This window comes from Argopecten irradians, chromosome 9 (genome assembly GCF_041381155.1).
Source record: "Argopecten irradians isolate NY chromosome 9, Ai_NY, whole genome shotgun sequence".
In the NCBI taxonomy this organism is placed as follows: domain Eukaryota; kingdom Metazoa; phylum Mollusca; class Bivalvia; order Pectinida; family Pectinidae; genus Argopecten; species Argopecten irradians.
Window position 1 is genome coordinate 31086761 of NC_091142.1, and position 13664 is coordinate 31100424.

At 35.3% G+C, this 13664-nt stretch overlaps 1 protein-coding gene across 2 annotated transcripts in view; it reads right to left on the minus strand.

Annotated features, from left to right (window-relative positions):
- Nucleotides 1-66: 66 nt before the first annotated feature.
- The window catches only part of LOC138332071 (uncharacterized), a 43802-nt gene continuing 30204 nt past the window's right edge, over nucleotides 67-13664 (minus strand). For both annotated transcript variants that reach the window (XM_069280019.1, XM_069280020.1), the window contains exons 3-7: nucleotides 12165-12328; nucleotides 8339-8559; nucleotides 5849-5914; nucleotides 4857-5003; nucleotides 67-4743 (exon numbers count right to left, since the gene is read on the minus strand). In XM_069280019.1, the coding sequence (XP_069136120.1) occupies nucleotides 4461-4743; nucleotides 4857-5003; nucleotides 5849-5914; nucleotides 8339-8559; nucleotides 12165-12328 (881 nt within the window). In that variant the 3' untranslated portion in view covers nucleotides 67-4460. The remainder of the gene's footprint in view (nucleotides 4744-4856; nucleotides 5004-5848; nucleotides 5915-8338; nucleotides 8560-12164; nucleotides 12329-13664) is intronic.

A 13664-nucleotide genomic window follows, 5' to 3' on the forward strand; every position in this document is an offset into this window, starting at 1 on the left:
TTCTTCTTCTTCTTGGTCTTCTTCTTCTGGTTCTTCTTTTTCCGCCGCGGCTTTGTCCGACCATTTCTCGAAAACTGTATGTCGGATCGCCATGAAATTTTGCGAGGTCATTTTTGGTGACCTATAGATGTGCAACTTTTGCAGACCAGGAACCAAGATGGCCGCCGCGGCATGTAATTGGTCAAAATTGAACAAAAAGGAACATGGTTGAGAACAAAAATCTAATACAGTTATAGACATTGCTGTGCCTAATATATTAACTGTAAATGATGTGACTTTTCTAAAAGCATTTTTTTCTACGAAATAAAATGAAACAATGTCAACAACCTGCATAAAAAAGAGTTTTGTCTTCAGACGCAAACCTTCATGGCACATATGAGTATAACATACCATTTTTTTCACTTTCTGACGAGACAATATAGTGCCAACAAGATCTTTGACGATAAAAAAAACCCTGTTCTTCTTTATTCTATTTCGGTATTTGAATCACATTTCAACATGCCAAAGACTATGCTGTCAATTTTACTTTGACTGCTTAGTTCGACAGTACAACTGACTTCCAACAATGACCATGGATGTGGGATTGTGGAACCGCCAAAAAGGTACTGATTGCCCTGTGTTTTTTTACCAGAATGCTACAGATCAGCAAATGGTCACTTTGACTCTAAACTTCCCACGACACACTAGACAGCTATGAGGACGATATCAGCCCTGTGACCAGTTTAGTCAACGGCCAACAGGAAGCCAGACTATATCTATATAAAATAATTTTCTAGTATTTCTAGTCTTTGTTTGATGAATGCAAACTTTTCAAATCAATTTATTTACAAACGTTTGGACATATGAGGATCAGGTACACATGTAATACAGTACCACAGACTGTAGTCTTTTTTTTCTTACGCCTTAAATACTCGTTAAATAGAAAGAGCCATTCCATATTTTAAACTGATACTGTTTCGGGGGAAATATATCACTATAACAAAGGGTTTCCAAAATTATGGTGGCATCCCAGACTGTACTGATGATACTGATGACACCCATATTCCAATTAGCAAGACTTTTTATCATGCAGGCAACTATCTGAATAGAAAAAATAACACTATTCCACAATAATTCATGTGAGAACAGTCCTAGCAATTCGGCTGTATATAATGAATTGCCAGTGTGCATGCATATCATAAGTACAAAGTACAATGTAATGAGTTTATTTGCTTTAAAAAGTATGTCTGGGGAATGCTAAATCCTAAAGTTCCTCAATGTATAAAACATATCGCAACTGCAATACCCGGTATGACACCAGTGAAGACAGTCAAGGTGGTAAAGAAGCACATTTTGCTTACAATAGACCGAAGATCAGGGCAATTTTCGATTATGCGGTTTGACTGGTTGGACCTAATTGTTCGTTTATGAATTAAAAACGGACGTGGTGAGTTATATTGTTTTCAGACGAGTCTGGGTTTTCCGAATAAACGAAAACGGCCCAAGTATATCAGGTACAAATCTATTGCTAAAATTATGAATGCAGGGGTGTCTCAGGTGTCTGTCCTATGTCCTCTCTTATTCATACTATATATTAACAATTTTACTAACGATTTAGACAGTCTATCTAAGATTTCGTTGGTGTCACTTCTCCTCTCTGCACTGATATATCCCTACAAGTTGTTATAGAACAAACATAAAACAAAACAATAATAATGATCTCTCGAATGTTCAGTCTAGGGTCGATAAATGGTAAACGAAGTTTAACCCAGCAACGACACAGGCTGTTCTTGCATCGAACCTTGACCTGGATTAAGTAATTGGTATTGTTTTTAATAAAGTAATTATTGATTTTGTTGTTAACCATCAACATCTAGGAATTTGTATTGATTCCCAGTGGTTATGATTTAATACGTGTACGATTTTTGTCGCCAGGGCCGGAAATCAAAGACAATCTATGAATTGTATGAGCTACCCAACTGATATGCAAGTTTCTCATTTATGTTTATGTCACAGTCCGCCATGTGTCAAGTCCGAGCGTATTATAAGCAACTCTTTACGTCGGAAGGATGGGACAGAGAAGCATGTGAATATTCTTTTTGACAATGTAGAGAACAAAATTTCAAATGATCAGAGAACATGTATTGATAAAGTGTAGGGCAAGGAAGAAATGTGAGAGTATCAGTGAAATGAAAAAGAATAAATCTCCAGGGGACGATGGGATTGTTTCAAAATTTTATCAGATTTACTGGCACATAATTAAAAAAGAGTTCCTTGAACTAGTTTACGAAATATGTAACACATGTACTAATAAATTATCAGTATCACAAAGAAATGGAAAACTAAGGTTATTGTAAAAACAAGAGATTCATGGGTCTTAACGGTCATCGGACTATTGGAACAAAACAACATCGTCACAGTATACAGTAGTGGCTAACAATTAAGGCGATACAAGGAACTCCTTGAGTTGACGCTGTAAGTTTCTGAAATATTTGATGACTAGGTGAAGGTCATTCACTTGAATAAACCTGGTAGCCCTTTATCCTAGTATGCTGTTGGCCCAATATCGGGTCTCAAGGCCTCTCAGTTATTCACAAGAAGTCATTTATTGTTTTAGCCTTTTTGACCCCTGTGACTTTGAATTGCCGTCAAGGTCATTTATTTGAGTAATTTGTTTCTACAGATGTTCTTCGACAAATATGGTTGTTACCTATTCAAGGATTATGGAGGATTCAGATTTTAAATCCTCAACAAATTTCCCGTTTTGGAGCCCCACTGTTCTATCCCCATGGGTTGTACCTGGGTCCTTTATATAAAATATGATTTGCCTGATGATGTTTCATGACAAATATGGTTGTAATTCCCACTCAAGGCTTAAGGAGGAGTAGGCTTTAAAAATGTCATCAAAGTTCCCGCGTGGAGGCCCACCGTTCTGTTCATAGGAGTCGAACCTGGCACATTTACATAAGATGATTGTCCTCCTCCAATGACTTTTCACACCAAATATGGTTGTATTTCACTAAAGAGTTAATGAGGAGTAGGATTTAAAAGCCAAATTTCAGCAAAGTTATTCTTTTGGAGCCCAGTTCATTTGTCCCTAGGGATCGAACCTGGTTCATTTGTATAAAATATTATTGTCTTCCCCAATGATGTTTCAATTTTGGTATTCCACACAAGGGTTCAGAAGAAGTAGAATTTTTAAAACCAAATTTCATCAAAGCCCCCCCCCCCCTCTTCTGAGCCCCGCTCCACTGTCCCAGGAGTCAGACCTATTTCATTTATATAATATATGATTGCGCTTCCCCAATGATGTTTCACACCAAATATGGCTGTAATCCACTCAAGAGTGAAGGAGGAGTAGGTTTGAAAGCAAAATTTCATAAAAGTCCCCCCTTCTGAGCCCCATTCTTCTGCCCTCAAGGGTCAGACCTAACTCATTTATATAAAGATATTATTGTCCTTCCCCAATGATATTTCACACCAAATATGGCTGTAGTCCATTCAATGGTTAAGGAGAAGTAGGCTTTTATATGAAATCCTAATGTAGTCTTACGAACGATGGACTGCGACGGACGAAACACGATGACAATAGGCCATGCTGACATTCGGTGATGTATAGGTTCTCTTACTGAAAAAAGGTCCGAACATTTGAATCTGGAGCCACGTCATGTTAATGATAGCACACAGATCTGCAAACAATCAGTTACCACCGACCTGTACAGGCCATGGGCATGACATGGCTTGTATATTTTAATAGGTAAAGTATAACAAAAATTAAACATATATGTTAAAGATATCACATTCATATTATTAAAAAATATCTTAAAATTATAAAATAGTTTAGCACGCACTTTTACAACACATATTTTTTAAGCACACACTTTATCATAGTTCATTTAAAATCACATTTCATTAAAACAGTTCAAGGTCGAATTGGCAGCACAATATTCCCTTGGTGTTGGATTGGTTATTCCTGTTCGATAAGTCAGCACAGGGGCTCGGGTCTTTGAATAACAAACATATCTCCTGATGCGAAATTGACCTCGGTTGACTCTGTCTGAGTTGATGACATGTATGCCTTTTGTTTACAGATACCAGTCTCTTGACAACGGATCCCCGGATGTCACACTTGAGCCAACAGACCAAAGACACAGGATAGTGGAATCAGCAAATCTATTTAGGGTTTGTTTTCTGTAGTTTCCTATTGAATGCCTTCGACGTCTGAGTGCCTATCAGAAGTTTGGTGCTCTCCAAACACTCTGCGTTGAAGAATAAAATGAGTTCACACATACTCTAAAGTACTTCTCATCAGGTAGGAAGGTCCGCTTCCAGTGGTTATTTTTGTCCTTTGCAGCAGAAGCTGTAATGCTAACACATATCACAATAATAGCCCTTAACATGGCCTGTATTGTATTATGCCAATGTCTCCAATGTAAAATTTGTGGGCCAGTGCTAGTTCTGCCCTGCACCTGGCTTTCACATCAATTGCGAACTCTCGTCGGAATGTTCTCTTCAGACGAGGGAGGAGGAACCTCGATGAAGTAGATGTAACTCGGTCTAGATCCAACCGGATCTCTACTACCGGGTATACAAAACTCCAAACTGGCAAGATCGTCATTTTGGTACCAATACCAATTCCCTATTGGCCTCCCCTCTGTATCATAGCAACCGCCTTCCTCTGGTCTAAATACGTAGGACATATAATGTCCTCCAGATTTGGGAGGATCATGAGGTCTAAAGATAGAGGCCAGGAATATCATATATCTGTAACAAACAAGTATTATCATTGAGAGTGGCTCTTTTGAAAACATTCTAAAGACACAGAAGAATAAACAAACCACTTCTTGTATTATTGTCTAAAAGATTTAATAAATTACCTTTTATTAAATAGCACCACATCCTCTCTGAAGTTGATGACCTGGGTACTAGGAATATGATTTTGTAATATAAAGAGGTTGATTGGCAGGATCAAAGGCGGCGCTCCAGTATCAAAGATTACCTTGACGTCTGTCTGACCCCCACACCTGTAAAAGACATCCCTCAGTAAGCGCTCTATACACTATTAATTTAAATTTTGTTTTAAAGGTATCTTAGAGCTTCTGTGTCATAGTCTTTATTGTGATATCTAAAAATTGTGACCTTGGCCACAAAGGTTTACAAAAAAAAGTCCCACTTTGTTTCAATATTCATGAAAACCTTCATTATACGAATTTTGGCAGAAGCTGATAGAGCAGGTGATTTTGAAATTTTTTCTCCTTTTAGGGCCAAAGCAGCCATTTTTGTTATTGCTCCCATTCAAAACCATTTCAAGTATGGTCAGTGACTCAAAACATCACTATAAACAAAATTTCATTAAAACCAGATAATTCTGGCCCTTTTAGAGGCCACAATGTCCATCTCGGATCTCAAGAATCTTAAAAGCTATGACCATGTTATTCAGTATCCTTCCCAAACCATGCAGGCCAATTCTCACTCAAATTTTGACCCATTTAGAGGCCATTGTGGTCATCTTGGATTTCACAGGTAAAATTAAAACCCTTATTGCATATTCACTGATAAATATAATATGATACGTCGTCATTTTAAATTTCCAAGGTACACATGTTCAGTAAAAAATTGCAGAAATTCAAACTTTTGAGAATATGATATTGTTTTACGAAATGAAACATAAATTTTTATAGTTTTGGACAAAAAGAAAATCTTGGTGTACGGGAGGGCAACATAAAATCATCTGGGGCCTTTTGTTTTTTAAAGGTATCTTACAGCTTCTGTGTCATAGTAGAAAATGCACCTGAGTTTGTTAAACTGGTTAGTGGGCAAAATCAAGGGTAGCTGTAACAGGTCCTTCGGAGGTCGCTCTAATACATACCTTGAGTTGAAACATGTCCCATTTGGAGGTACAAAATAAGCCTGCAAGGCTGCCTGGATTGTTGAACTGTCAGGAAAGAAATGGTTCTTTATAGAAATTGTATATGTATAAAACATTTTAACACACCATTAATAAATTAATAAATTTCTTTTAACACGATACGAAGATGATAGTTAAAGTGGCCAAATTCATGATCTAATATTTAATGTTTCGATAACATGATTGGCAGTTCCTTTGCAGGGCAAGTGTCGTATATGACAATACAAAAGTTGTGATTGCCGGTCCAATGGTCTTCACGGCAATGTAAGATCATAAAACTAATTCAACCAAAATGGACGTTTATGGAAGGGCAGAACTGTCTTAGGGGATCATGAACTATTATATTAGGTGGTTTTTCCAATTTATTCGATGCATATTTCTTTATATTTACACTTGCTAGGCTTGATCACTATACGCAAGTACTAGCCGATTTTGTTTACCATAACTGCATGGTAACATTGAACTTTGAACTTGCGTATGAAAATGTTCTATGCAACGTAAAGGGGCTACTTTTTTTAAAAAGAAACACATGGCTTGGTTTACATTTCGACGCATCATTACGTGTTTATTGTTGTTTTTCATAGAATTTTGGAAAAATGTAAACAATACATATATGTTTTATATCTATATATGATACAAACATTTTTTAAATTAACAATTGTATAAAGAAACGGGAAAAAATGTCCCGACCGGGGCGACGTGCAGTGCTTTCATTTTTGTTAAAAATGATGGATGTCAAATGTAAACATTACCTCTGTGTCTGTGTTCGTCCTGCGATCGAGTCTTTGGGGTGGACGGGCGTGAGACCCTTTGACAGAGGTCAGTTATAAACAGTGAGACCCTTTGACAGAGGTCAGTTATAAACAAACTACGCGCCCCATAGAATATATTCTTAGAGGAATTGCTCCATACGAGCATGGTTAACATAAAAACGAAATCCAATCCCTATATATATGGTACTTTCATTGTAACTACCACATATATAGGGATTGGATTTCGTTTTTATGTTAACCATGCTTGTATGGAGCAATTCCTCTAAGAATATATTCTATGGGGCGCGTTAGCGCCCCATATTGAATATATTCTTAGAGGAATTGCTCCATACAAGCATGGTTAACATAAAAACGAAATCCAATCCCTATATTTACACTCACACGACTTTTTATTTATATTTTATGCAATAAAATCGTCATTTGAAAGTGACGTAATTATTCAATAAAAGTCGGTCAAAAGTGGGAGGAGCTTACTCATTTGAACAGCGAATGATGACGCTTCACGTAAGGTAGAATTATTCATCCGCGAAGACAAAAAAGTTCAATAATTTAGTGTAAAATAAACATGACAAACAAAGTAAATTTCAGAGATAATTTTATTTAATCAGATCAGAACTTTAAATATATATTCAATTTTGCTAAAAGTTAATATATAGCGTAATAACATAAAGAATTTGTACACGGCCACATGTGTGAACTCGGTGACCGTTATTGTGCAGCGAGGCGAAGATGACGCACGCTTACACACTTTAGTTTGCCGAAGTTGGCAAAACACCGATTTTTAAGTAGCTCAATGTGTTTGAGATGTCGTCTGACTTGACGGTATTACATCCTTGGTAGCCATGTGATTATATAATCTACGCTTAGATCCATATCGCCATCGATAGATGAAACAAATTCACTTGTGTTCGATGGATATGTACAATGTATTTGTGGTGACGCGTAACTGTCAACACGTGGATTATTAGCGGTGCATGTTTTATAATACACATGATTAAATACTCAAAGAACAAAGACAAGAGGATATGTTTATAACTGACCTCTATCAGAGGGTCTCACGCCCGTCCATCCCAAAGACTCGATCGTAGGACGAACATAGGCACAGAGGTAATGTTTACATTTGACAACCATCATTTTTAACAAAAATGAAAGCACGTCGCCCCGGTCGGGATATTTTTCCGTTTCTTTATACAATTGTTAATTTTAAAATTGTTTGAATCATATATAAATATAAAACATGTATATATCGTTTACATTTTTCCAAAATTCTATGAAAAACAACAATATACACGTAATGTTGCGTCAAAATGTAAACAAAGCCATGTGTTTCTTTTTAAAAAAAAGTAGTCCTTTTACGTTGCACAGAACATTTCCTTACGCAAGTTCAAAGTTCAATGTTACCATGCAGTTATGGTAAACAAAATCGGCTAGTATTAGCGTATAGTGACCAAGCCTAGCAAGTGTAAATATAAAGAAATGTGCACCGAATATAATGGAAAAAACACCGAATATAATAGTTCATGATCGCCTAAGACAGTTCTGGTGTTCCATTCTTTTAGAGAGATAGGATTAGGAGAGAGAACAACACATTATGTTTTATCACAGATTTTACATATAATGTATTTAGAGTTTTAGTATCATATATATATTATTCAGTTATACATGTAAAAAGACTTACTGATCATTCATCTCCAATGCAATGTCGTCTCTAATGGGAGGAATATTCCAGCGCTTGTTACATTTTCCACACCGTGCCACAAACCAGTGACGAAGTTGTCCCTCTAATAACGGCATCACTTGTTTTCCTTCTATATTTTCCATGTTAAACTCCGGCACTAGGCAACGCTTTGCATCTGCATATCGTTCACATTCACACAGTTCAACTGCTTTAAAAAGACCCTGTAATTAACAAGTTAATTAGTATTTTATTCATTACCAATAAAAAATTCTTACATTTACTTTTATATATACATGTAATATGAAAATTACAGGAACAAAGTTACTCAGATAATAAAATCATGAAACATGTTGCTTCATGTTACACTAGCCAGGTCATTCAATAAGAGGTCGGTAGGACTGGCGTATCTCACCAGGTTAATTCAGCAGATATCATGGTAATGTTGAGAATTCTAAACCGACTTCTCTTTGCAATGCATGTATGGTTCTGAAACTCAGACACAAGATTTCGATTTCAACAAATTTCGAGGGTGGATATTTTCGCTTTTTTTCGCGTTATCACTGAAATCTGTTAATTCTAAACATCAGCAAAATTAATCAGAAATTCATTGAAGAACAAAAGCCAAAAAATTATAGGAATAAACGAAATTATAATGGATTGAAAACAGTGTTTTTATAGGCATATTATACCTATGTACACGTTTTCACACATTTCATTGAAAGCAAAGACTAAAACAGGTGTTAGTTTTTCTATCCTATTGACTAAATATACATTGTGTAATTTATTATGTTTACACAATGCAGTAGAGTAATTTTCCAGAGCAGCGTACACATTAGTAATTAAAATTAATTAAAAGCGGGTAGATGAATCAGTCTATATATCATGTACAAAGATACAAATAAAATACAAGAGACCCAGAGGGCATGTATCGCTTATCTGGTTTATTTAGCAATCAAAAAAATAAGAAATATAGTTTACATCTGATATGAAAATGGTCATATTTGGTAAAAAAAGTAGTTTGTTCATTGCAGTAGATAATTCATTATATGACCACAAAGCTGCATCATCGTGCGATTTGTGACTTTTGGTGGGGGTTTTCCCCGTTTTGAAATCCACTTTTAAGGACGTTCCGAACAGTGACCGAATGCGCCGTTCGCTCGGACCTCCTCGGGTCAATGAGTGCATTCGGAACTGCACATGAAAATCCTTTGTAGACTGGTTCCCTTCCCTTAGGCCTAATTCTCTACTCTCCGCCAGGCTGCGCTCCGCTCACTAGGGGTCCTCAGTGAAGCGTACGCAAGTGAGGTTATTGCGTATATATAATTAGCTAATATGATTTTCAATAAGCACTAACACGTTCGGGAAACAAGACTTTATTTACTGTATACATGTACATTAATGGCTGTGTTTAGATGGTGCATGTACATGTATTTCCTGTTTTGAGAAAATGCATAGCTGTTGATCAAATACTATCTTACGAAAAAACACATGTAAGCTAGTGTCAACAACAGTATTATACCTGTGATATAGAAACTAAACATTTACATGTAGGCATAGACTAATTATTTTCCTATCTACAGTAATCAGCTGAACGCAGATCGAGGATTAAGAATAAGATATTTTTTTCTTAGGCATACACTTACAGTACATGTAATCTTGAGATTCAAATTTCTAATACATGTAGATATTTATTTAGTTCCTGTCTACAGTAATCAGCTGAGGATCCAAAAATCTGTTTTAGTTAACTTCGGATAATAAATAAATATCTACATGTATTAGATATGCAGATATCTCCTCAAAGAAACATACAAAGTCATACAGTTCACAGGGGGCCAACTCAATGAAAATGGATGTTGTCAAACATTGTTTGTATTTGGAGGATGGACTGATGAGTATATATGACAGTCATGTGATCTGTTTCATAGTAAATATCCCGATTTTTTAAATAATTTTTCAAATCTCGTATTTTTGGAAAAAAAATCACATGACTGTCATATATACTCATCAGTCCATCCACCAAATACAAAAATGAATGACAACATCCATTTTCATTGAGTTGGCCCCTGTGATTGTATCGAAATTTTTGTGATCAAGTTGAAGTTATCAACTTCGATTCGATCGTTGTCACGTAGACGCTTTTCATAGCTACAATTTTGGCGCCAAATTCAAATTTATGCTTGAATATCTGCCTCAAACGACTATTGAAGCTAAGATATATTCACGATGGAAAGATAGATTTTGATAAAATATTTTCCGCTAAAACAATATAAAATCATAGATTGTCTAAAGGGTAATTGAAGTGGAATCTTTACAGGGAATTTTCTATAATCATTTTCAGATATTCTATCCAGGCAAAATAATGGCTAATTTGTGTCCTTTCTTAGCTTTGTATAGCATCGAATTGGTGGCATCGTGACATAAAATTGACAGTTATAACAATTTATATCAACAGACTCTTACCCTTTATGATGTTGAATATATAAGATGTACTTTATAAAAATATTACCTCTCGATTTCGGTCTATTTATATAATTGTGAAAAAAGACATTTTTGAGGGGGTAGGGGTATACAAAGGCAAATTACTCAAAAATTCCGCTGGTCATATTTTATATTCTTTCATCGTAACCCAAACAACTGTCTAATTATGTGGACAAAATATTAAAGAAAATTAAACAACACAATTTTTGAAATTAGGTATTTGATTTGAAATTCAAATGCAAAAATTGGCCCTTTTTAGGCCTCATTTATACGCATTTGTGTAAAAAGAATCACAATTAATGTAGTTTTAAGAGTGGAAACAACATTGAGTTCATTGATAGCCATATAAAGTTACATATTAAAGATAAAAAATGTTGTTGTTTGTAATATTTCAGTCAATTACCAAGCTTTGAAAATACGTGTGTAGAATTGTATTTTGAGAAAAACAGACTGTAAAGTAGGATTATTGAGAGTACAATATTTCCGAAACCGCTCGATCAAATTTCAAATAAAAGCCTTAATAAACAGTTTATCAACCAATTTTTCAGTGAGCAAATTTTAAAGAAAATTAGATGAGGGGAAACTTTTAGGCCTAACTGTAACGAATCACCTTAACATAAAGCACATAGGAGGTCCGACTTTTACTGTGGCTGATTTTATTGAATGTAGTAAAATAATACTTTAATCCTATTCCCCCCCAAAAAAAACGGTCGTCCGATGGACTCGTCATCAATAGATATCACACAGATATTTTGAATAACTTGTGATAAATATAAACAAAACCACAAATAAAGATAATTAAAAAATAGCCGAAAAAATGTCCTTATATATGTTTCTGTAATAAACGATACACATTCATTGTGTCACATCAACCCTGGTATAATATACGGAAAGTCAGTATGGATTAGTAATTATAATTAGTACACTTAATTTTGCACCGATCAAGTAAAAGCCGTTTATTATGCGAACAATGAAATAGACTAATATCTAATGTCAATCTATTGTGGATATAAGAGATCCATAATACGTCATGTGACATTTTACCTGTAGTTTATTTTAGCTCGAGAAAGAGCTGTGCGCGGCCTAGGTCGTGGCAGGCGGAAAGTGACCATACCTCTTTTATCAAAATCTGTCAAGTAGTTTAGGAGGAGTTCTCGACGGACAAAGATATCTGAGGCCCTCGGGGGTCAGCACGATCATTTGTACAATTTTGAGTCACCACCCCATAAGGATGCGAGCATTTCATTAAAATTTCGACCAGCGATTCTACACAACAAAAATTTCATTTTATATAGTATTTCCTATATAGAATGGGCTAGTAATAAGCGATGAAAGAAACAGAACTTACTTCATATTGTACCGGGAATCTTTTCGCCAGTGTTTTCAATCCTTTCTTTATAAGTGGAAACTGGTTAATCAAGTACAGTCCATTCAACAACTGGTCTAAGTTGCAGGTTTTCTCTAAAAAGATGCATTTATCAAACTCGTAGAGAAACCCTTCACTAGGAACACCTACAAAATGAAAAGTTCACAATTAATGATACACAAGGCACATATATCATGTATTACATAATTTAATTTAAAGATGCTCCACCGCTGACAAATGGTATTTTTTCACTTTTATTATTAGATTGTTTAGGTATGTATGATGTTGCAAAATTAGATAATAACGAGGCTAGAAGTTTGGAAGGGATGATTTCTTTAGATGAGGCAGCTAAAACTCTGAAAAATAGGAAAAACAATAAAAGTTCGGGCACAGATGGTTTCACTGCGGAATTTTTTAAATGTTTCTGGAAGCAGTTAGGGGTTTTCATAGTTAGATCTATAAATTTTGGATATATAAAGGGAATGTTGTCTGTAACTCAAAGAGAAGGTGTAATCACATGTATTCCTAAGGGAGATAAACCCAGGCAATTTTTGAAAAACTGGCGTCCTATTACTCTTTTAAATATTGTATATAAAATAGCTTCAGGATGTATAGCAAGCAGGATTAAAAAAGTTCTAGATAAATTAATTTATGAGGATCAAACAGGATTTCTTACTGGTCGCTATATTGGAGAAAATACCAGACTTGTCTACGATATCATGCAATATGCTCAAGAAAAAAATATCCCAGGTATGTTACTCATGTTAGATTTTGAAAAGGCCTTTGATTCTGTGTCTTGGAAATTTGTTAATAAAGTTTTGAAATATTTCAATTTTTGTCCAGATATTCAAAAATGGGTTAAATTGTTTAACATTAATATTATTGCTGCTGTGAACCAGGGGGGAATCTATCTTCTTTTCTCCACATCAGAAGAGGCTGCCGTCAAGGGGACCCAATCGCTCCATACATCTTTATTCTGTGTGTTGAAATTCTAGGTATCAGGATAAGAAATAACAAGAAGATTAAGGGTATAGATGTAGAAGGTTTTCCCATTCTTATTTCCCAATATGCTGATGATACCACACTTATACTAAATGGTTCAGAAGTATCGTTAAAGGAATCTATTTGTGAGTTGAACTCCTTTGCAAAAATCTCTGGGTTAAAACTTAATGTTGATAAAACACAGGTCATTTGGATAGGGAGCAAAAGTTATAGTGGTGATACCTTTTTACCGGAGTTAAATTTACAATGGGGTAAAACTAAATTTACACTGCTTGGAATTGAATTTAGTGTGAACATGCATGAGATTCCAAAATTAAATTTCGATAAGAAGTTAATTAAACTTAAAGCACTAATAAAGACATGGAGCAAAAGAATCCTCACACCCATTGGCAGAATAACCCTAATTAAGTCTCTTTTCTTGTCTCAATTTATTCACTTATTTATTTCATTACCAAATCCTAATGAAAAATTTCTTCAAGA